This window comes from Mauremys mutica, chromosome 15 (assembly GCF_020497125.1).
Source record: "Mauremys mutica isolate MM-2020 ecotype Southern chromosome 15, ASM2049712v1, whole genome shotgun sequence".
Classification (NCBI taxonomy): domain Eukaryota; kingdom Metazoa; phylum Chordata; order Testudines; family Geoemydidae; genus Mauremys; species Mauremys mutica.
Window position 1 is genome coordinate 20,466,657 of NC_059086.1, and position 23,932 is coordinate 20,490,588.

A 23,932-nucleotide genomic window follows, 5' to 3' on the forward strand; every position below is an offset into this window, starting at 1 on the left:
CTAATTTATATAGTAATAGTCTCAGCCAGACCTTAACCAATCATTTTACTGAAATTTACTTAACAAATCCTAACATTGTAACATGATTAACTAACCCAGGGGTGGCCAACCTGAGCCTGAGAAGGAGCCACAGTTTACCAATGTACATTGCCAAAGTGCCCCAGTACTACATCAGCAGCCCCGCATCCAGTCCTCAGCCCCTGCCGGCAGCCCCCACCAATCAGCACCTACTCCCCCCCACCCCCTGCAATCAGCTGGTTCACGTGCACAGGAGGCTATGGAGGGGAGCGGGGAGGAGCCGAGGGCATGGCAGGGGCCTTCGGGGAAGGGGTGGAGTAGGGGGCAGAGCCGGGGGTTTTGCAATGAGCACCCCCCCAGCACATTGGAAAGTCAGCATCTATGGCTCCAGCCCTGGAATCAGTGCCTAGGTAAGGAGCCACATCATAACCTCTGAAGAGCTGCATGCAGCTCTGGAGCCCCAGGTTGGCCACCCCTGAGCTAACCAATTATATCCCACCACCTTAATGAGTTTACACCCAGCAAAATGAATTCTACAGCTGACAGAAACAATCACAGAACCAGACAGAAACCATGCAAATCAACAATAGCAAAGTGGGAACTATAATGACAAAAAATGCAGAAGTGAGGATTTCACAACTACATCTATAAAGACATGAGGGTTTCCCAACTATGTCTATTGATAAGTGAGTTCTTACCAAACAGAAAACTATCAAACAACATTTCTTTTTACATCTCCTAGGCTCTTCCCTTTCTCTGGAGGTGGTAGATCGGCTCACCGTTCTAACAGCCCTCGATCGCCTTATTTCAATATCACCGGTTTGAAATGTGTGCGGATGTGACCGTTCGCTTCCCAGCTTCTGGCTGCTCCCACTGCTTAGCCAAAGGCCTTAGCTTAAGAACAGGGCCTCAGACTGTCACAGTGAGAGAAGGCCCTTACGCAGGCAGACAGTGACTTTGAATCTTTCTTTTATACCTCTCTAACTAGCTACATGATAAACATACACCTACATTCGTAAAGTACAGGCCTGAATATCTATATCCTAACATGGGGCTGTGAGCTCTCCATGCACTAGCCTGGGCCTTTTCTCTGGAAGGTTCTGTTCCAGTTGGGTATGGACCTGTGGCTATGAAACCTGTACATGGCAGGTGCAAGTAGGGTTTAAACTGATGGAAGTGTTAAACCAGAACAACTTATGCGTGCGTACGGATCAGAATCCAAACCAAGTGCCTGATCTGGTGCAGCGTGCTATTACCTAGCTCTTTAAATGCCACTACACCACTGCGAGGAGGCTGGGTAACAAAACAAGAATTGCAATTCATAGAACTGGGGGGACTGGATGGGACTTTGAGCGGTCATCTAGGCCAGTCCCCTAAGTATTATCTAGACCAACCCTGACAGGTTCTAACCTGTTCTTAAACGCCTCCAATGACAGAGATTCCACAACCTGCTTTGGTCATTTATTCCAGTGCTTAACTGTCCTGACAGGAAGTTTTCCCTAATGCCCAACCTAAACTGCCCTTGCTTCCATTTAAAGCCATGGCTGCTTCTCCCCTCCTCAGAGGTTAACAAGAACAATTTTTCTCCCGCCTCTTTGTAACAACCTTTTATATACTTGAAATGTGTTATGTCCCATCTTTCTTTCAAGACTAAACAAACCCAATTTTTTCAATCTTCCCACATAGGTCACGTTTTCTAGGCCGTGGCTCCGAACCTTTCCAGACGACTGTATCCCTTTCAGGTTCTGATTTGTCTTGTGTACCCCCAAGTTTCACCTCATTTAAAAACTACTTGCTTACAAAATCAGACATAGAAATACAGAAGCGTCACCACACTATTACTGAAAAATGGCTTCCTTTCTCATTTTTACCATATAATTATGGAATATAAACGTACATTTCAGTGTGTAGTACATAGAGAGTATAAAGTCATCGGCTGTATGAAATTTTAGCGTGTGCTGACTTTGCTAGTGCTTTTTACGTAGCCTGTTCAACTAGGCAAATAGCTAGATGAGTTGCTTACCCCCTGGAAAACGTCTGAGTACCCCAGGAGTACATGTAGCCCTGGTTGAGAACCACTGTTCTAGACCTTTGATCAGCTTGTTGCTCTTCTCTTCACTTTCTCCCAATTTGTCCACATCTTTCCTGAAATGTGGTGCCCAGAACTGGATACTCCAGCTGAGGCCAGAGTAGCAGAATAATTACTACTAGTGTGTTGCTTACAACACTCCTGCTAATTTGAGCTGGTTGGTATTAGTGAAACTTGCGGGAATGATTTGCATGCTTAGGATATTAAAGATCAATGGTTGTAACCTATTTAGTAGGAGGAATAAAATGGGCAAAAGGAGAGGGGAGCTTGATGTCAAAAGGGCATTACCTGTTTGAGACACTGATAACAAGAAAGTGATGGTGCATGTTTACGGATCAATGTCTAACAGATAAAGCACGAGATGGGGTATTAGTTGGTGTCTGCAACAGCCCACCATACACTAGGGAACAGGCTGACTGGCTCCTTACACACCTATCTATAAAATGCAGGGGAAAAACAGATCCTGGGAGACTTCGAGTGACATGCTGGAGGTCTCATGCTGCCTGTATTAAAACATCCTTGTGTTTCGGGGGGGCAGGGCTTGCTGCTTGGCCCCTCTTGCTATTTAACATTTTTATTAATGACCTGGAACAAAATAAAATCATCACTGAAAAAGTTTGCAGCTATCAAAATTGGGGGAGTGGTAAATGAAGAGGCCAGGTCACTGGTTCAGAGCAAGCTGGCTTGCTTGATAAACTGGGTGCAAGGAAACAGCACGTGTTTTAATACAGCTACATGTAAACCTAGGAACAAAGAACGCAGGCCATCCCTACAGGATGGGGGACTAGCTTGGGAAGCAATAACGCTGAAAGTGGTTTTTTGGGGATGGAGGGAATGCTGGGTAATCAGCTGAACTGAACTCCCAGACTGATGCTGTGGCTAAAAGAACTAATGTGACTCTGGGATGCATAAGTAGGGGACTCTCCAGCAGGAGCAGAGAGGTTCTTTTACCTCTGTACTTGGCACAGGTGCCAATGCTGCCAGAACCCTGTGTCCAGTTCGCATGTCTGCACCTCAAGAAGGATGTTGATAAATTGCAGAGGGTTCAGAGAAGAGCCACGAGAATGACTAAAGGATTAGGAAACCTGCCTTATAATGAGACTCAAGGAGCTGAATCGATTTAGCTTAACAAAGAGAAGGTTAAGGGGCAACATAATTTGTAAGACCTCCGTGGGTTCTTAATTCAGACATTACCGGTCACACCATGCAGTTACTCAACTGTCAGTCAGACTTCAGGTGTCACAAATGAAATGAGGCCAGAGGGAAGGAGACACTTGTGGTAGAAGCATGTGTAACAAACAGGAGGAGCTGGAATGCTCCCGTGTGTGAGAAATTCTGACGTGGTGTAACAAACTGGCTGGAATATTAAAATCACTGGCTGCAGCTCCGGTAGGAGGCTAACCCTTTAGCTAGCCCCTAAACATTAGCCCCTTACATTATTTTTTACACACACACACACACACACACCCATATTATTGGGTCATCTGAAAACTTTTTCAGTGATGGTTTTTATGTTGCTTCCAGGTCATTACTAAAAATATTCAACAGCATAGGGCCAAGAACTGGTCCCGGAGGGACTCCACTGGAAATGGACCCACTTGATAAGAATTCCCTGTTTACAGTTACATTTTGAGACCGTTAGCCAGTTTTTAATCCATTTAACGTGGGCCATGTTCATTTTATGTTGCTCTGGGTTTTTTTTAATCAAAACGTGTGATACCAAATCAGATGCTTTACAGACATCTAAGTATATTTTGTCTACCCTAGTACCTTTATCAACCAAATTTGTAATCTCATCCAAAAAAAAAAAGATTGTTAGTTTGACAGGATCTGTTTTCCATAAACCCATGTTGATAAATTGTTTGCTGGTGGCAGAGAACAGGAGGCACTGAGGTGCACAGTGCCTGAGGCATTTGCAAGGGCCTTTGAGATGTACCCAGAAAACCCCAGCAAGTAACCTGCACCCCTCACTTCAGAAGAAGGCAAAAAACCCCAACCCTGCCAATCTGACTTGGGAGGAAAATTCTTTCCTAACCTCATGTATGGTGATCAGTTAGACCCTAAGCATGTGAGCAAGAACCAGCCAGCCAAACGCCTGAGAGGGGAAAGTAACAGTACCTAGCACCCCGCCCAGTATCCCATCTCCAGCTGTGGCCATCCCCAATGCTTCCGAGGAAAGAGCCAAACCAATAACACCATCACAAGCCCATGCCCAGACTACACTGGGGGGAAAAATCCCTGACTCCCAATAAAACTAGACTAGATTCAGAAAGTGATGAGAGAGGGCTGGGAAACTTGCCTTATATTGAGACTCGGAGCACAATATCTGTATTTTAAAGGGACCATTAAATGGTGGCTGGATCATGATCTATAAGTATCCACATAGGCAGAAGTTATCAGATACTAGAGGGCTCTTTAATGTCACAGATACAGGCAGACTAAGACCCAATGGCTAGGAGTGCAGACCAGTGGATTGGAACAGAATAATTAATTTACTAAAGGTTGTAGTGGATTCTCCAGCACTCAGAATCACAGAATAGCAGGGTTGGAAGGGACCTCAGAAGATCATCTAGTCCAACCCCCTGCTCAAAGCAGGACCAATCCCCAGACAGATTTTTTACCCCAGTTCCCTAAATGGCCCCCTCAAGGATTGAGCTCACAACCCTAGGTTTAGCAGGCCAGTGCTCAAACCACTGAGCTATCCCCCCCAGTCTTTCACTCAAGATTGGATCTTTCTAAAAGACACACTCGAGCTCAGCCCAAGTTTGGAATGCAGGAATCTTGCCGTGATCCCATATGGTTTAAAAACATTAAAACCTATAAAATCCCCTGTTTAAGCAGAACCATCCAGTGCATGTGCTTACCAAGCAATCCCAAGAGCCAGCTACAGCTACCAACAATCAGTCCTCCATGATAGGGTTGTTTTCCCCTATTCACAAACACATCTATGGCTCACTATGCTGAAGCTGGGACACCATAGAAGTGTCCAGCAAACAAAATGGGGGCAAGATGCCTGGCTTGTCTCATTTTCACAATTAACTTGAAGCAGAAATATTCCCCAGGCAAATGCCAAGCACCAACTCCAGCTGCTCAGTGCCAGGTGGGGAGGGGGTTGTTTTAGGGGCCTGATCTTCAGGGTCCTCGGCAGGTTCTGAAAATCAGGTCTATCTAAGACATCTCCCATTGGATTCCCAAGAAGTGCAAATGGAACCTTTAGTCACTACCAAAAACCTTGGCCACTTAGCTCATTTCCAGGTCAGAGGGGTGAGCCCCATGGCAGGTTCCAGAGGAGAGATTGAAATCCCTGCTCCACTGATGCCAATTCACAAAGTGCATTAGCTTGCCAACTTTCATCTCAAACAGCTAGGCTCAACCGCTCTGTCCCACCAGGCCAACCATCCATGAAGCCACGATAACTTGCAGCCTCCCCCTGCAAGCCAGCAGGGTCCTCTTGTCCTTCTGAACTGGCCAAAAGGAACCAGGGAGATCAGATATTAACTACAATCTGAAAAATTTGAGCTGGAAAATCCTATTGCATCTAGTGAGCTGCCCCTCCGCCCATGCCCGATGGCGCTCTGCAGACTTCTACCAGCTTCCCAGGAGACCAGTGCACAGCCTGAGACCTTGCTCCTGGCTCAGCTTCATCCCATTACTTTTCAGCCTCACCTCAATCACAGTCCAAACAAGGGCGGACACGTTTTCTAACGCTGCCTAGGCCATCACAGTGGCACAGGCCTCACCTCTGTACATCCCAGCTCTGATCTGCATCCTGCCCCACACTATGTTCTACAGAGGCCCAGGGGGCTGGCAGTTCAAACCTTACAGCAGCAGAAACTTTGGTTTTACTGGAGACTTTGGTTTTACTGCTGCAATATCCTTCCCTCCTGATATTCATGAATCCCACACTGGGCTGGGTGTCTAGACAGAAGGGACGAGAGGGGTGCAGCAGTGATAGACGAGGCTCCTCAGGTTTCTTTCTTCCCCAATTTGAATAGGTGCTCATAGTTACTCACAGAGATGCCAGGTGCTCACCGAGCCACCTAGACTGGTAACCTTCAGTGAGCAGATTTAGTGATCATGAGCTATTTGCAGAATGATCATTTTGGCCTCTGTGCTCCAAAGTGGTGGAAACTTTTAGGGGTTCTATTCAGTGGGGCCAAGTGGATTATGGGATATCATGTTTCTATAACTAGCAGTTAAAAGAAACAGAGATGAGTTGTGCCAAATGGATGCCGCTCCATGCACCCCCACCCCCAAGCTCATTTCCACTCCAATTCAGGGCCATCTCCAGAGCAGCACAAATGGGTGGAGGAGAAGCATCACTTTCCAGCTATGATGCTGGGGCCTACAGATTCACCTCCACTCTGAAAGGCGAAGAAAGGACTCTGCAAGCTGTACCCGAGTGTGTTTTTATTAGAAAGCAGGACAGGTGGGAGGCAGGGTGCCTGTGGCAGTCACAGCTCGAAGGTGTAGGAGATGATGTCCGAGCAGCGGAGCAGCGCCTCCCTGTGCACACCCAGCGGGGTCTGCAGGTCGGACACCTGGAAGTTCAAGATGTCGATGTCTGAGGCGTCGAAGAAGGCCGAGACGTTGACTCTTTCGTACATTGTGAAGTGGATGGTGTGGCCAACCATGGCAATCAGGCTGCGCAGGTACCGCTCCCGCAGAGCCACGCGGGCCTGCTGCTCCCGCTCCAGATCTGCCTCATTCCCACAGCCCATAGTGGAGATGCTGATGGGGCTCAGAGCCTGGTACCGAGGGGAGTTGGGGTCAAAGCCGCGGCTTGTGCCATCCGGCCCATGGGGCAGGCGGATCACGCTGACTGGCACCTTCATGGCAGGCTCCTGGGGGCAAAGGCAGCAACACATCAGTTGGCAGCGCAAGTCCCTGTGCTAGAGCTGTGGTTCCCAAACTGGGGTTTGTGAACCCCTGGGGGTTCGTGAAATGCTACAGGGGGTTCTCGGGGAAAAAATCCCTAATGGCGGACAGAGCTTCCCTAGGGACCCCAGGCAGCATGGGGCCAGCAGCTCACAGCCCCTGGACTTCCAAGAGCAAAGCAGATCAAAGCAAGCATCTCTATCACGCTGAGGAGCTTGAAACTTCAAGACTCTTTATAAGAAATGGAAAGGGAGGTGGATATTTTTTGCTGTTTTTAAAATTAAATAGGCAGCTAGGATTGTTTTTAAAATTATCATGAAGAACAAGTTTAAGCTTTGTTGTAACGTGCGCTGTTTGCCTGGACTGCTCAAGACCTGAATGCTTGTGTAGGAGGAACTCTTTTGAGTTGGCTTCTTAAATACCTTCCTGCTGTTTCACATCTGATACTCCTTGATGAAACACAGGAGCCTTGTCTTATAACAGGCTTATTCAAAGTGATACAAGCCAGGAAAGTGAGAGCTTGGAAGAGTGTTGCCGTTTTCATAATGTAATAAAAATACTGTAATGATAAATAATAATTAATAATAAATAGTGTGTAATAAGTATGTCATAAAACAAATTTTATATTTCCAAGATCACTGCTTTTATCATTTATACTCAGGTAAAGGAGAAAATCCCTGGAAATATTCATTTTTAAGAAGGGGTTCACGAGACTTGACATGCTAGTGAAAGGGGTTCACAATGCCTTCCAAAAACTAGGGATGTAAACAGTAGTTACAAAAATGTAACTGTGTAACCGATTACAATGTTATTTGTTAAATAACCGGGGAACTAGCGGTGCTGAAGCACCCTCATGTTTTACACAGGGCCCTACCGCTCGCACACAGGGATGCTGACCCCTGAGCCTGGGGGTCCCAGCTGCCGCCCCCAGGACAGCAGCAGAGTCCTAGGCTCCGGCCGGCAGCAGACGATAACTGTTAACCGAAACCAGTAAGACTGATGCTTATCGGTGAACCGGCTAAATAAACGTTTACATCACTACCACAGACCTGCCTAGGCAGGGCGGGCCAGAGATACCTGGCCCCCAGCTGCCACCCACCCCTCTCCTCCCCCCAGAGATACCCCTACCAGCAACCCCTCTGTATCACCCAACTCCCCCCTCTAAAAAAAATACCCCCCACCTACACCACACCTGGATACACCCAGCCCCTGGCTGCCACCCTCCCCCCAGTTCCTCCTGAGATACCCCCACAAGCAACCCACCCCAAATACACCCATTCCCCAGCTCCCACCCCACCCCTACCCAGCTCCCTCCGGAGATACCCCATCACTCTATCTCCGATACACACAGACCCCCAGACTACTGCCCCCTAGTCCCATCCTATAGCAGCCTCCCCTCACCACACCCCCGACTCCCCCGAGATCTCCCTGCTGGCCTCCACCCCTGATACCCATCCCCCACAACTCACCCCCGAGCTTCCCCCGCCGGCCCCCATCCCGACCCCCCCCCACAGCGTCACCCCCGAGCTTCCCCCGCCCTCCCCCATCCCGATACCCCCCCCAGGCGCCACCCCACAGCTCCCCCAAGATCTCCCCGCCGCCCCCCATCCCGATACTCACCCGCCCAGAGCGTCACCCCCGAGCTTCCCCCGCCGGCCCCCATCCCGACCCCCCCCCAGCGTCACCCCCCGAGCTCCCTATGAGATGCCCCCGCTCGCACCGCAACCAGCCCGAGTCAGACCCGAAGGCTCCGGCCCGGCCTGACCCTGCGGCTCGCTGGCCCCTGGCGGCTTCCGGAGATCGATGGACTCGGTGCAGCAGCGAGCGGAGCCCGGCTGGGAACAGGAACCGCCCGCCTGGTTCCGCCCCGCGCCGGGCCGCCCCCGGGATGGCCCCTGCCCCCAGACAGACACACACACCCCCCGCCTCCGCTCCGCAGCCCCCCCGCCTCTGCCCGGACACCTGCCCTCCCCCCCCCGCGGCTCCGCCCCCTGCCCCCCCACACCTCTTCCCCCGCCTCCGCTCCGCAGCCCCACCTGCCCCCCTCTGCCCTGACACCTGCCCCCCCCGCCTCTGCCCGGACACCTGCTCCGCCCCCTGCCCCCCCCACCTCTTCCCCGCAGTCCCCCTGCCCCCCTCCATGGCTCCGCACTGCCCCCCCACCTCCCACCTCTGCCCGGACACCAGCCCCCCCCCCGCTTCTGCCCGGACACCTGCCCCCTCGCGGCTCCGTTCCCTACCCCCCCACACCTCTTCCCCCCGCCTCCGCTCCGCAGCCCTACCTGCCCCCCCCCCCGTAGGGGTGCCAACTTTCTAATGAGGAGGAGGAGGAGGAGGAGTCCTTGTGGCACCTTGGACACTAACCAACGTATTGGTTTGTCTCTAAGGTGCCACAAGGCCTCCGCCTTCTTTTTGGGATACAGACTAACAGGGATACACTGAAACCCCCCAACTTTCTAGGGGCAGGGTGTAACGACAGAAACACGAACCGCCCCTGTCCCTCCTGATTCGCAACCCCATGGACCAGGCGGCAGCAAGTCCTGAGCAGGAGCCCAGATGGTCATGTTGTGCGACAGAAACTGCAACTGGTTGCAAAACGGGAGGGTTTCGAAATGTGTCGGTACAGTGGCCTTGCAAAGCGCGACGCCCAGGTCTTTTCTTATTAGCATCTGCTGCAAAGCCCTGAACCGACACAACTCTTTAAAAGGGGTGAAGGGAGGGGCTGGACCCTAAAGGCATCCGCCCCCCTCCTTCGCTTCCCACGCAAAGCGCGGAAGAGGCGCATTAGCGGTGCAATCGCAACCCTCCCTACAAAGCGCCTCCCGCGTGGCCGGGCGCCCGGCTCGGGAGTTTCACTCTCTGTTGCGGATTATTGCTTCGCAAATGGAATCGGACCCAATTCCGCTTGCACAGAATAAAGCGCAAAGGAGCTTTGGGCGACCCCGCCTCAAGCCGCCCTCTCGCCTCGCGCCTTCTCCCCCACCCCGGGTAGGACCGGTGGGTTTGCTGTAGTTTGGTTTGTTTCCTTCCCAGGCAGCTGGCCGCCAGCACAGGCGGACGGCGGAGGCTGAAGCCAGCCTGGGCAGCAAGCCGCCGAGCGTGTCCAATGTAAAAAATCATCTGCCTCCCCCCCACCCCCTTTCTGAGACACCCACCGCTAGCACCACGGAGGAGGTCAGACGAGGACGCTGCAGGGCCTGGGCTGTCATAAGTGGGGAGGGCAAAACCAATGCATTAAATAAGCCCCCCCCCGATCCCCCATGGTACTGGAGATGCAAAGCTGGGGCGGGGCGGGGGGTGCCGGGTGTGTCACCGATCAGACGGAAATCCTCGAGGTTTCTAACGCTGGTGCGTTGAGATCGCGGCGTTGTGCAGGAGCGTTTTCACTGATGTAGTTTAAACGGCGTAATAGAAAAATGGTGCAAGAGTGGGAGTGGCGGGGCAAGGAAGGAGCAGCTGAGCTGGGCTCGTGTCATTGCGTTTCCGCGCAGGGCTTTTGGATGGCGATTTCCCTTTCGGGCCCAGGTTAAATGTCAGCGGTTTTAAACCCAGCAAACCCGACTGTCCTGCATGTTGCGCTCGCTGGGGGAGACACTGAACGCCCATCCCAGGCTTCGACTAATTGTAAACGCCTGAGGCAACGGGGCAGACAATCCGCCGGGGGACGGGGGCTCGCTCGCAAGCCTGTGTTTGCAGCAGTCCTTGGTGCATGTCGTGGCAATGTGCAAAGTTCCCTTGTCGCATCTGCAGCTGAGCAGGAGAGAAACTTCCTGTCTGCCCCTCGTGCATCCTCCTCCCTTGGCACCGGGCTGCGGATGGCAAAAAGGGGGAATCTTACTGTTGTTAGCAGGAGGGCTTTCAGGAGCAATGACGGTATCGAGCTTTGCCCTGCGTGCAGTGTATTGGTTGGGTTACGGTGTGTCCGGTCGTTTGAAGCAGTTTGCAGAGCTAGCAGTGGCTGTGCAAAGCTGCACAGAAACCCCATTGCATCTCCCCTGCACCTTTCAGACTTGTTTTGTTTCCTTACAGAGCAGACAACTCTGTGGGTGCACCGCCCGGTTTTGTTTTGTCTGAGTGGTTTAAGCCGCTGTAAGGGAGTGAAACATGTTTCTCCAAATCTGCCCCGTGCGCCCTGCATTCCTGCAGTATCTCAGTGATTATTGGCTTTGCTTTATTAGAATTTGGAGGTTGGTTATTGCAGAATGATTCATGTCTAAGTGCATTTCCCCCGGTTTTAAATCGCTGCTTAGTTCTGATTTTCTTGCAGGTCTTGGGAGAAGTCTCTCTCTCGCCAGTGGAAACACACTCAAACCTCGCTCTAAAGAACAGCCTAACCAAGGAATAAGCAAGAGGAACCCAGTAATGCCAGATGTTCAGTAAAAACCTAGACCTTGAGTTTGACTATTTGCAGCCGTGCTTCTATCCAGACCAAGATGATTTTTCTTTGTGCAGTCCAGACTCTGCTTCCCCAGGGGAGGACATCTGGAAAAAGTTTGAACTGCTGCCTACCCCTCCTCTGTCTCCCAGCGGGGCAGGACTTCAGGTGAACCCCGCAGGAGGGGACCCAGTGCCATGGGCAGGGGTGGCTTTCGGGGGATTCCGAACCCATGATCCTCTGGACCGGCCAGCTAAACTGCTGCTGCCGGCTGAGGCCGACCTTTGGGGGAGCACAGATGAAGGAGACTTATTCAAGACAGGTTTGGGGGAATGCAACAACCTCAGCTCCGTCGTGATCCAGGATTGTATGTGGAGTGGCTTTTCTGCCCACCAGACGCTGCAGAGGGCAGTGAATGAGAAACTGCAGGGCCAGTTGGGAGCAGCCCTGGCACCATTGACAGCTGGCACATCCACCACCATCGCCAGCCCTGGGGCCACCAACAGCAACAGCCAAGCAGAGCTCCCCTGCTCTATGTTGGAGTATATGGATCCTGCAGAGGTGTTCCCCTTCCCCATGAACAAGAGGGAGCCAGTGGCAGCAGCCCCAGCACCACGGGGAAGGGATGGCATCCAGGTGCACTTTAGTGGGAGCAGTGGGATCGAAGAGGGGGCAGCCGCTGCCACCCAGCGCAGCAGCTGCCACACAAGTGCCACCAGCAGCTCAGGAGGTGATACTCTCAGGGACTCGGGTAAATACTCCACTCATCACAGATTTGTTAGCCTGTGTACATATCCCCAGAGGTATTTGTATGTGCATGGTTGTCCCATCCTCAAATGCAGCTTGTGGGGGCAGCATCACCTTTATGATGCATCTCCCCCCAACCAGAGGCACTGAGGGAAGCAGAGTGAATTCATTACGGGCAGCCTTGCAAAATTCAGTTCACTTAAGGAGGGTGTCATTTGATGGTCAGGTAAACTAGCTCTAGTTGTTACCCTGGTAAGGTGGGTGAGTAATGTAGTGCCTGGCTGGTACACTGTGACCCTTCTGCAAGGCTGCCTTAGGCTATCGACATTGAGAAAGAACAAGGGGTGGTCGTTTTCTCTCTCTCTGTCTTCACATTGTCCTTCCTGTAATAAAAATTAAGCTCAGGGCATGTCTACACTACGCACAGAAGTTGACCTGTGTTAGGCTGACTTACAGCCAGGGCAGTAATTACAGCAGTTTTTCATGTCCACACGACCCGCTTTCTGTCAGTGGTGCATGTCAGGAGGTGCCTCTTTTCCCCTAGCAGCACAGCTCAGGTTCTCGGCTCCCTCCTAGGAGCCTGGTTGTCCCCCTGGACTCCAGGAGCGGAGCTCCCTAACAGGAGCCCCCTGGGGGACAGCCAGGCTCCCAGTGGGGAGCCGGGAGTCTGGGCGCAGCTGGGCTTCCAGCAAAAAGCCCGGAGCCGAGGTGGAAACCGGGCTCCTTGCAGGCAGTGGGGAGCCCAGGCATCAGCCCGGCTGGGAGCCAGGAGCCTGGAGTCTGCTGGGCTGCAAGCCGGGAGCCTGGGGTATCTGGATTCTAGCTGGAGCTCCACCACCTGCCCAGGGGTGACAGCAGGAGCTGTGAGCTGGGCACAGGGTTCACAGCAGCGATGGGAGCCTACCAGCCTTTCTTGTCAATTCCATGGCTGCAGCTGTGAGCTCCCTGCTGCCCAGGAGCCCTGAACTTGAAAAGGAGGACAGCCACACGCCCATGTAAGCCATGCGCCGCCCTGAGTACGCTGACATAAACCCTTCGCTTGTCATGAAGGTGGAGTTATTATAGCGGTGTAGTATGGCCCTAGTGGGAGCAAAGCTGTATTGTAGACACGGACACGATTAGTTTGACGTAAGCTGCCTTACATCGGCTGAACTCTGTAGTGTAGACCAGGCCCTAGTCTTCCCTTTCCCCAAGCTCCTCCACACACCCCATGTGGTCAGGAGACCAAAGAAAATAAAGCCATGACCCAAGGTCGGGGTGGGCAAACTACAGCCCGCGGGCTAGATACAGCCCGCCAGCCATTTTAATCCGTCCCTCAAGCTCCCCCTGAGGAGCGGGGTCTGGGGCTTGCCCTGCTCCAGTGTTCCATCCAGGGAGCAGGGTCGGGGGCCTCTCCACGTGGCTCCCAGAAGCAGTGGCATAGCCCCACTCCGGCTCCTACATGTAGGGGCAGCCAGGGGGCTCCGGTCTGCACGCTGTCCTCGCCCCAAGTGCTGCCCCTGCAGCTCCCATTGGCCGGGCCAATGGGAGCTGCGGGGGCAGTGCCTGCGAACGGTGCAGTGTGCAGAGCTGTCTGGCCATGCCTCCGCATAGGAGTTGGAGAAGGGACATGCCGCTGCTTCCAAGAGCTGCTTGAGATAAGTGCTGCCGGAGCCTGCACTCTTGAGCCTCTACCAGCTCCCCAACCCCCTGTCTCAGCCCTCCAAATCGCTCAATCCCAGCCTGGAGCACCCTCCTGCACTCCAAACCCCTCATCCCCAGCCCCACCCCAGAGCCTGCACACCCAGCTGTAGCCTGCACCCCTTCCCACACCCCAACCCCCAGCCCTGATCCCCCTCCTGCCCACCTGAACCCCTTGATCCCAGCCTGGAGCACCCTCCTACACCCCAAACCCCTCATCCCCAGCTCCACCCCAGAGCCCACATCCCCAGCCGGAGCCCTCACCCCCCACGCCCCAAACCCCTGCCCCAGCCCTGATCCCCATCCTGCCCTTCGAACCCCCTGGTCCCAGTCCGGAGCACCCTCCTGCACTCCAAACCCCTCATCCCCAGCTCCATCCCAAAACCTGCATCCCCAGCCAGAGCCTGCACCCACCCCAGAGCCACCCCACAGCCCTCGGTCATACCCCCTTTCTTTGTTTCTTACATCTCAGTGAGTCAATAAAAAAAAGATTGAGGAAACGTGGGTGGCCATATTCCTCAGCGCTTGAGGCTCCCTGCCCCCTGCCTGGAAGCGCTTGTGCAGAGAGAGGGAGGAGGGGTAAGTAAAATGGCGGCTGAAGCGAGGGGAGGGGGTGTGGAGCTGGGGATGAACAACGATTGCAGAATCAGTTCAGTAGAGAACATGACAGTGGAGTGAGCCCTTAGGGCAAGGGCCATCAATTCTATTTTGTTTCTTGGTTAAGGTCCAGACTCCAGAGAAAATAATATAAAAAATAAGAACAATATTGATAATAACAAGTACATACAAAGATGCTGGGGGTCTCTTCAAAAGCCTCTGGTGGTCCAGATTTGGCCTGTGGTTCTCCTCTAGACTATCCCTGCCTTAGGGCATGGGCAGGGCCGGCTTTTTGCGGGGCCCAATTCGAATACCTGGTGGCGGTCCGGGTCTTCGGCGGCGGGGGGATCCGCTCCGGGTCTTCTGCGGCACCGAAGGACCCCGTGCTTTGGAAATGCCGCCGAAGACCCGGACCCCCGGGTGCTGGGTGAGTAAAAAAATTAAAAAGGCGCCTAAGGCGCGGGGCCTTCTTAGGCGCGGGGCCCTCTTAGCCGCAGGGCCCGATTCCCGGGAATCAGGGGAATCGGCCAAAAGCCGGCCCTGGGCATGGGAACCCCTGCAGTCGAAGAGAGGGGAGACTGGGAGAGAGTCCACCCCCAGCAGATTCAGAAGAGGTCAGAGGGCTGTATGGTGCCATGAAAGTTAGTCTGGAAGAGGGGGAAGCTTGTAAATCCCAGACCACTCTCATTTGCTTTTCTTTATTAACAAACACATAGCCAAAAACTAAACCCATTACTGTCCACGTGTTTTACCCCCTCACAGTTCTAGCTGGTATATGGGTTTGCCAGTAGGTGGCAGCATGCTTGTCATAGGGCATTGCCTTTTGGAAAGGATTCCTTGAAGGGGTCCTTTTGCAGGCAGCTGATGATAAAGCAGACAGTGGTATATAACTAAAGGGCATCCTATCCTGGGCACGTTTTTACTTAACAGATGCTGGATGAACTTGAGTGTTGTTTTTTTTTAAACTTCTCCCATGCCAAAGCCTACAGTGTGGTTTATCTCAAAATTCATTCATGTGGCCAAATAAAATGCAGCTGATGCAGAATGTATTGTGTAAATAGTGCATTGCCAAGACAGGAGAAATGTTTTTAGTGTAAAATAATCCTGCCCTGTACATGGCTTTTAAATGGCTGGGCAGTCTAATAATTTAGCAGGGAAATGTTTGACTTTGGGCTTTTGGATTAAGACACAGAGAAAAATCCAGAATGCTAAAAAAATCCTCTCATGTAGAAAACCCACCTGTAATTGCAAAGAAGCCCGGTTCAATTGTAAGTGAGGTTTCTCAAATGTAAATGAGTGGATCCATATGACCATCATGCTAAACTTGATGACAAGTCTTCTGTTTCAATGTCTCTTTAATGGCTGTGACTGGACAGCTTTCTGTGAGGCAGCACTTCCTCCCAACAGGAGCTATCTTCTTGGCAGTAGCCCAGAGCACCGTCTTACTGAGGGTACGTCTACACTACAAGATTATTTGGAATCTACTTAATTCGAATTTGTGGAATCGACCGTATGAAGTCGAATTTGTGTATCCACACTAAATACACTAATTCGACTGTCTGAGTCCACAGTAACGGGGCCAGCGTCGACTCTGGAAGCGGTGCACTGTGGGAAGCTATCCCACAGTTCCCGCAGTCCCCGCTGCCCATTGGAATGCTGGGTAGAGCCCCCAATGCCTGCTGGGGGAAAAAATGTGTCGAGGGTGGTTTTGGGTAACTGTCATCATTGAACCGTCAATCACGCCCTCCCTCCCTGAAAGCGCCTGCGGGCAATCTGTTCGTGCACTTTTCTGCTCAGTGACAGCGCGGGCGCCACAGCACTTTGAGCACGGATCCCGCTGCAGTTATGGCCGTTGTCAACTCCTCGCACCTTATCGTCCACCTCTTCCACAGTCAGCTGCTGAGAAATAGGGCTACTTTTCAATGGTGCTGCGAGCACTGGTGGACCATGGGGGACGTTTTACCAACATCAACGTCGGGTGGCCAGGCAAAGTTCATGACGTGCTTGTTTTCAGGAACTCTGGTCTGTTTAGACGCCTGCAGGAAGGTAGTTTCTTCCCGGACCACAAAATAAGTCTTGGGGATGTGCAGATGCCTATAGTGATCGTCGGGGACCCAGCCTACCTGCTAATGCCCTGGCTCGTGAAGCTCTGTGCAGGCGCCTTGCACAGCGACAAGGAACTCTTCAAGTACCAGCGAGCAGTGAGCAGCGTGACCTGTGACTGTTCAGTTTCTTTACAGAGAAGCTGAACCTGCCCCTGTTTCTTTACCAAGTTACTGTTGACTAGCATCTGCAGTTACATACCCCGCCCACCCCGCTTCCCCAACTTCCAACACACGTATAAAAATAAAATACATGTTCCACTGTAACTTTACAAAGGTTTCTTTATTGATGACTTTGCGTTAGAGGGTTGAAACTGGGACACGGACTGTGCTGGGTAGGGTGTGCGGTGATGTAAAGACCGCCTGTAAACTCGAGGAATGACAGGCTCCTGCTCCCATAGCGGTCTGCAGTGCCGGACTGGATGTTTCAACGGAGCCTGCCATCCCTCCTTTTTGGGACTCTGTGTGCGTGGGCTATGTGGCCTTTTGGCGGGGGAGGACGGATACAGATTCCTCTGCTGCGTGGCTCTGTGGTCCAGGACAGGGACCGTTGCATGAGATCTGTAACCCCCCTCCCCCGCTACAAAGTCACGTACCCCCCCACCCACACAGAACCTGCAAACCACCTCCCATACCGACCAGGGTGCGTACTGACTGCAGTGTGTGTGTGACCTGCTGCTGATCCTGCCCCCATGTCTGTACCCTGGTAAAGGTGATTGTCCTGTCAAATTACCAACCCCCTTCCCCCCTTCAAACACAGTCTCCTCTAAAAGAACATGACGGAAAAAGTAATTAACAGAAAAGTATTTTTTATTATCAACTAGACAGTTAGGGGATGAAACTGGGATGGGGGCTTGGGTGAGGCGGGAAGGAAAGGACTTCTCAAAAATTAGGCTATGAGAGCTTTTGGGTACTTGAGCACTCTGCTGGGGTGCAGTGACAGTTTACACGGCCTCTGGCGCCCCTCCTTCTGGTTATTTTGGGTGAGGGGGGTATGGGACTTTGTGGCGGGGGAGGGCGGTTGCAGATACACTGCAGGGGGGCTCTGTCCTCCTGCCTGAGGTCCTGCAGAACATGCACAAGGCGCAGGAGCATGTCCGTTTGCTCCCTCATTAGTCCAAGCAGCATTTGAGTCGACTGCTTGTCTTCCTCACGCCACCTCTCCTCCCGTTCGCTGTGTGAGCGCTGGTACAGAGAGAGGGTCTCCCTCCACTGGCTCTGCTGGTCCGCCTCGTCTCAGGAGCACCCCATAACTTCAGCGAACATCTTGTCCCCTGTCTTTTTCTTTCGCCGCCTAATCTTTGCCAGCCTCTGTGAGGGGGATGCTGTGGCAGGTCTGGAGACAGTTGAAGCTGTGTGATGGGAAAAAGGGAGTGAATTCCTTGCAAAGATAAATTTTGGCGAACAATGAACACAGTGTAGTCTGTCTCTGTGAATTCTGGGTTGAGATCCCAGTGCCTGATGGGGCAAACACCATTTTCGCGGGTGGTTCTGGGTAAATGTCGTCAGTCATCCCTTCCTCCGGGAAAGCTACAGCAGACAATCATTTCAAGCCCGTTTTCCCTGGATTGCCCTGGCAGACGCCACAGCGTGGAAACCATGGAGCCTATTTTGCCTTTTGTGCCTGTCACCGTATGTGTACTAGATGCCGCTGACAGAGGCGGTCCAGCAGCGCTACACAGCAGCATGCTTTTGCTTTTGCATGATAGCAGAGATGGTTACCAGCCATACTGTACCATCTACCATACCATAAATTGGTAATAAGATGGGCATGGTTACCTGCTCTTAGCCAGGGCACAAAAGCCAAAATTGGGAATGACTCCCTGAGTCAATCCCTCCTTTTTGGTATGTAAAAATAGAATCAGTCCTGCCTAGAATATGGGCAAGTGTACTAGAGAACCACTGTATCAGAGAACCAGAGAGCACAGCTGCTCTGTGTCAGATCCTGCATAGATTATGAGCTGAATGCTATTCACAGGGGGTGCTCCTGCAACAACCCCACCTGTTCATTCCATTCTTCCCCAGCCTTCCTGGGCTACCATAGCATTGTCCCCCCACTTGTGTGATGAAGTAATAAAGAATGCAGGAATAAGACACAGTGCATTGTTAGTGAGAAATGAGTGGAAGGCAGCCTCCAGTTGCTATGATAGTCCAGATAGGACATTAAGGACTGTGGAGGAGAGGAGCCCAGCATCCTGCTGCTAGTCCAGGGGCAATTGAATCTTTTCTTTACACATGAAGGGTGGGGGCTGATGAAGCTCAGCCCCCTGTTGCTATGATGAGGATGGTTACCAGCCATACTGCACCATCTACCAGCAAAAATTAGGGCCAGGCGCCCTTGATCGACCTCACTGATGCTAGTACGCATGGTTACCAGTCCTTTTGCACTGCCCCATGTGCCAATAGGCTGATGATGAGGACGGATACCAGCCATATTGTACCATCAGCCATCCATAGCGTGGGGGGAGCAAGGATGTTGGTGTTGAGTGCTGCACCATCGCGTCTATCTGCAGCATTCAGTAAAGATAGGGTGACATGTAAAAGAGTCAAGAGAGGATTGTTTTCCCTTTCACTTCTGGGGATGGTTGGGGGGCTGCGTAAATTGCCGAGCTATGCCCTGACCCACTGCGGACCCTGTTTTTGACCCTAGAAGCATTTGGAGCTCAGCCAAGAATGCAAATCCTTTTCGGAGACAGCAGGAACTGTGGGATACCTTGCGTCCTCAGTCCCCCCTCCCTCCATGAGCGTCCATTTGATTCTTTGGCTTTCCGTTACGCTCGTCACGCAGCAGTGTGCTGAGTCTCTGCTATGCCGTCTGTCCGGAGATTTTTTAAAAATACTTTGGACCAGGCGTAACATTACAGTAATTCCCCTAATTAGATGCAGGAGTCTCCGAGCGAGATCACCCTGAGGACGGCCACTGAAGGAGATAGAGAGCGCATGCTGCGTGAAAGCCAGCACAAACCAGGGCCCTACGCAGCCGTGTTCGGGGAGGCAATGCTCCCTGAGTACCTTATGAAAGCCTCGCGCGGAAAAGTGTGCTGCCACGGAGCACCCAATAAGGCAGCTCTCCCCAGGAACCTCCTGCGGAGGCTTTTCGATTCCCTCCAGGAGAGGTTCGTGGAGATCTCCCAGGAGGATTTCTGTTCTATCCCCATATATAGAGAGACCTCCTTTTCACATACTTCAGATTCCTGTTATATTAAGAATAAAAGTTTACATGGTTAAAGCACTTACCGACTGCTCCTTCCCCTGATTCAGAATCCGGGTTAATGGCCAGGGAGGGTTGGTAGGGGATCTCCGTGACGGTGATGAAGAGATCCTGGCTGTCGGGGAAACCAGCGTTGTAAGCGCTGTCGCCTGCCTCGTCCTCCACAAACCCTTCCTCATCTTCCCCGTCCGCGAACATCGCCGAGGAACTGGCCGTCGACACTGTCCCATCGTCAGAGTCCATGGTCACTGGTGGGGCAGTGGTGGCAGGCTCCATTGCGTCCGTTTGCCGCTTTGATTTTTTGGTAGCCTTGTCTGGGGTCCTTGATTTTCACGCGGCGCTGCCTTGCATCCCGGCTGTATCCTCTGTCTGGATCATGGCTTTGGAGACCTTCTCGTAGGTCTTTGCATTCCGTTTTTTGGAGCGCAGCTCCGAAAGCACAGACTCCTCGCCCCTCACTCCGATCAGATCCAAGAGTTCCCGGTCAGTCTATGCTGGGTCCCTCTTTCTATTCAGAGATTACATGAACTCCTCTGCTGGAGAGCTCTACATCGCTGCCGGTGCTGCTGAGCTCGCCCCGATGTCCAACCACGAAATGAGATTCTAACTGTCCAGACAGGAAAAGGAATTCAAATTTTCCCGGGACTTTTCCTGTGTGGCTGGTCAGAGCATCCGAGCTCGGACTGCTGTCCAGAGAGTCAACAGAGTGGTGCAGTGTGGGATAGCTCCCGGAGCTAGTAAGTTCGATTTGCATCCACACCTAGCCTAATTCGACATAGCCATGTCGAATTTAGCGCTACTCCCCTCGTTGGGGTGGAGTACCGAATTCGAACTAAAGAGCCCTCTAGGTCGAATTAAATGGCTTCCTGTTGTGGACGGGTGCACGGTTAATTCGAATTAACGCTGCTAAATTCGAATTAAAGTCCTAGTGTAGACCAGGCCTGAGACTCTCACGCTGGAACAGCTTCACAGTCTGCATCAGAACAAATCCAGAAACTGTTAGTTTTCTGGCTCCTTTTTGATCAAGCAAGAGAGGAGTTGTGATATTGTGTGTGCGCGTGTGTGTTTGTGCACGTGCACACACATGTGTGTTCTGTGCCCCAGTTTGATGGTTAAAGTATAAATTAGGGCATTTTCTCTAATACTGTTTCCTCTAGTGTGTTTATTTGGGTTGCACCTTCATGTGTCCTCCTATTGTACAGCTTGAAAGTGCAGAAAACTGTCTGGTTTAGGGTTCTAATTTTAATTTTGCAAAGATCCCCACTTATTGTGTCTGGGTGTGAGTGTATGCACTATCTATCTCCATCTATCTGTAGATAGTACATGCAGACTATTTTTATCCTCAATTACTGCATTTTTGCTTTTAGTGCATACCTTGAACACTTAAAAACCTATGGGTTGCCGTTTGTCCTGAGAATCCACACAGATATGTTACTAGTTTTTAAATGTCAAGGTCCTGTATGAATATTTTTTGTCGAGAACAACTTACTTTCTTTATCTTATATTTTGTATTTCTAAAGATGAGGAAGAGGATGAAGTGGAAGACATTGAGGTTCTGGCAGAGGAGAAAAGACACACTTCCTCCAAGAAGACTGTTATGACTATTATTCTAAAGCATTGCACCCCGATTCACCAGCATTATTACTACGCCGCCACTTCCCCATACATTGAAAGTGAATATGCCCTGCTGCAGGAAAAGCTAAAAAATGAGGTGCCCCATGTCACAGAACCCATGATCCAATCAGAGTCTAAGAGTTCAAGTCCTCAAAATGTAGAGTCAGAGGATAGCAAACGTCTACGCCTCAATTGTCTGGAACGTCAGCGGAATAAGGATCTGCGCTCTAGTTTCCTCACATTAAGGGACCATGTACCTGAACTGGTTAAAAATGAGAAAGTTGCAAAAATACTCATCTTGAATAAAGCCACTGATTATATCCATTCCCTTCAGACAGAGGAACACAAGTTATTGCTAGAAAAGGAAAAATTGCAAGCCAGACAACAGCAGTTGCTAATGGAAATAGAACACATGGAGACGTGTTAACTTTTTTTTTACCTGACCTGGACAGTCACTGCCACTTTGCACATTTTTGATTCTTTAAAAAAAATTGTGTTTTCTGATGTTAATGTTGTTTTCCTTTCGATCCAATCCTTGAACTAGCTGACAAACTGTATTATCCGGGTAGAGAGTACATGGATGTTTTTGCAAGGAGTTCAACAGACTGCCAAACAACGATGCACTGCCCTCGTATTGCTTAAGAACTATAGATGTTCTTTAAAAGTTGTGAGCATTTGGAGCTACTGATGGCACCTAGTTGACTTTAAAAACATTGATTCCTAATTTTGAATGGTGCTTATGTTCTACCAGATGTAACTTCAAGGGTTACCATTTGTACTTCTGTGGGCATTTTCTGTAAACGCGATGTACACACTTGCCTTTTGTACATGTCTTGGATTATGAGAGGTGGAGAAGTTCATACCTAAGTTCGGTAATACCTCAATGTTTGAGGAGCATGTTTTTGTATACAAATATATTGTTAATCTCTGTTATACAGGCAGGGTAAGAATTAGTACAGTACGTACTTTAGTATGATGCTGAGACAACTACATTTGATACTTATATTTTCATGTGAAAATGAGTTCTGAAAGTTGGCCGTGGATATTACTGTATCTCTTTTTTGAACTAAGAAAACTTTTGTAAAGGAATTTACTAAATATGCCTTTTCTTAGACTGTTTCTTCCAGTTGATGTATTTGTTAATGTTTGGTGCATAGAACTGGGTAACCGCAAAGTTCCATTTTTTAATTTCTTCCAAGGATGTACATTTAGTGTGTTTCTTATAACATTTTGAAATACCTTGTGTTTATGAAAATAAATAGCAGTTACATGATGTGCTCTTCAATATTTATTTTTCAATGTAGTTATTCTTTTTTTATTATAAATGCTATTACTTTAATGGTGCCCATGAGACATAAAGACATGATTCCAGCTCCTATGCACTTACAGTCACAGGAGAGATGAAATGCCAGTGAATTACCATTTCTCGTAACAAAGTAATTGTAATGGGAACAATTGTAATGTACTCCTGTCAATCCACGTTCAGATCTCTCCTTTGATACAGTGATCTCTCTAGGGCAATGGTTTTCCACCTATGGTCTGTGGACCCCTGGGGTCTGCAGACTATGTCTAAGATTTCCAAAGAGGTCTGCACCTCCATTTAAAACTTTTTAGGCGTCCGCAAATGAAAAAAGGTTGAAAACCACTGCTGTATGGGCCTTATGCAAAGCCCATCAGGACTCTCGTTGACTTCAGCAGGGTTTGGGTCAGTCACTGAATGCACAGCACTCTCAGGGCTAGGATGCATTGCTGATTTCCACCAGCTGGTGATCTGGCTCCCATACCTGAGGTATCATCATGAGAGCAAAATATTAGTGGAAATAATTGCCCTAGGAAGGAAAGAGAAGTGTTTGTGTGGTGAACCAGGATCTTAGGAGCTGAGTCTTACTCTTGAATTCTGTTCTTTCTTAATGTATCAAAGGACATAACCCAAAGGTTGGTCACCATTTGTTAGGAGAGTCGGTATAACCCCCTTGCTCATTCCCCATATTTTGAGAAGGATTCATAGCAACAGTTTCCCCTTCAAAACCTGAAGCTGCCTGTATCTATTGGGTTTCTGGGAAACTGGCCAAGCGGAAGCCTGCCCAATGCTAAAGGACCCCCCCCCCAGCCTAAGGGGAGGATCTACGGGACCTCAGAAACCCACTAATTTCGGGGGACAACTAATAAAAGAACAGGGACAGGAGTGCGGTCAAAGGGTCATAAGAAGGGAGCCTGATGGGGACACCGAGCAGAGAACCCCGGACAGCGCCCACTGCTCCTCGAAGGCGTCAGGGGAGCCAGTGGATGCCGCCCAGAGGAACTCCGCCCGGATACATGAACAGACTAAGGACCGGAAACAAGCCCCACAGTCACAGGAGTCTCCATTGGCCAACCGCCTCTCCCTGGTCACGTAGATGGCCATTAGCGGAGTGGTTACCTGATCCAGCCCTGACAAGGTAGAAGCCATCCCTGGGAGAGGCCTAGGGGCTAGGAGAAAAAGCCCAAGCTGATTGGGGAAGGAGCTATACCTGGGCCACGCCCCAATCAGGGCAGCTGGGCCTTATACGAAGGACAGGGCAGCCAGAAGCAGAGCAGAGTCTCTCCTCTAGCTGTGGAGGGAAACTGGCCTGGCTGCAGGG

General features: G+C 50.9%; 2 protein-coding genes across 5 annotated transcripts; one reads left to right on the forward strand and one right to left on the reverse strand.

Annotated features, from left to right (window-relative positions):
- Window positions 1-6,502: 6,502 nt before the first annotated feature.
- GEMIN7 (gem nuclear organelle associated protein 7) lies at window positions 6,503-10,201 on the reverse strand. Of its 4 annotated transcripts, none has more exons than XM_044988521.1 (2): window positions 10,141-10,201; window positions 6,503-6,951 (listed from the first exon to the last, which is right to left on the reverse strand). In XM_044988521.1, the coding sequence occupies exons 1-2, from the start codon at window positions 10,192-10,194 to the stop codon at window positions 6,562-6,564; spliced, it is 444 nt and encodes a 147-aa protein (XP_044844456.1). In that variant the 5' UTR covers window positions 10,195-10,201; the 3' UTR covers window positions 6,503-6,561. The 4 variants fall into 4 exon arrangements, with proteins under 4 accessions (XP_044844456.1, XP_044844457.1, XP_044844458.1 ...); XM_044988522.1 differs by lacking the exon at window positions 10,141-10,201 and adding an exon at window positions 8,751-8,888; XM_044988523.1 differs by lacking the exon at window positions 10,141-10,201 and adding an exon at window positions 8,706-8,790.
- A 1,092-nt stretch (window positions 10,202-11,293) lies between these two features.
- Window positions 11,294-22,343, forward strand: LOC123350094 (N-myc proto-oncogene protein-like). The gene is made up of 2 exons (XM_044988463.1): window positions 11,294-12,111; window positions 21,218-22,343. The coding sequence occupies exons 1-2, from the start codon at window positions 11,355-11,357 to the stop codon at window positions 21,736-21,738; spliced, it is 1,278 nt and encodes a 425-aa protein (XP_044844398.1). The 5' UTR covers window positions 11,294-11,354; the 3' UTR covers window positions 21,739-22,343.
- The last annotated feature ends 1,589 nt before the right edge of the window (window positions 22,344-23,932 follow it).

Bases quoted from the DNA above. Each gene is read 5' to 3' on its own strand.
- GEMIN7 (XM_044988521.1), bottom strand. From the start codon at position 10,194: ATGACAGCCCAGGCCCTGCAGCGTCCTCGTCTGACCTCCTCCGTGGTG. The intron at 6,952-10,140 runs GTGGGTGTCTCA...CTTTGCCCCCAG, and splicing joins CCTCCTCCGTGGTGCTAGCG to GAGCCTGCCATGAAGGTGCC.
- LOC123350094 (XM_044988463.1), top strand. From the start codon at position 11,355: ATGTTCAGTAAAAACCTAGACCTTGAGTTTGACTATTTGCAGCCGTGC. The intron at 12,112-21,217 runs GTAAATACTCCA...GTATTTCTAAAG, and splicing joins TGATACTCTCAGGGACTCGG to ATGAGGAAGAGGATGAAGTG.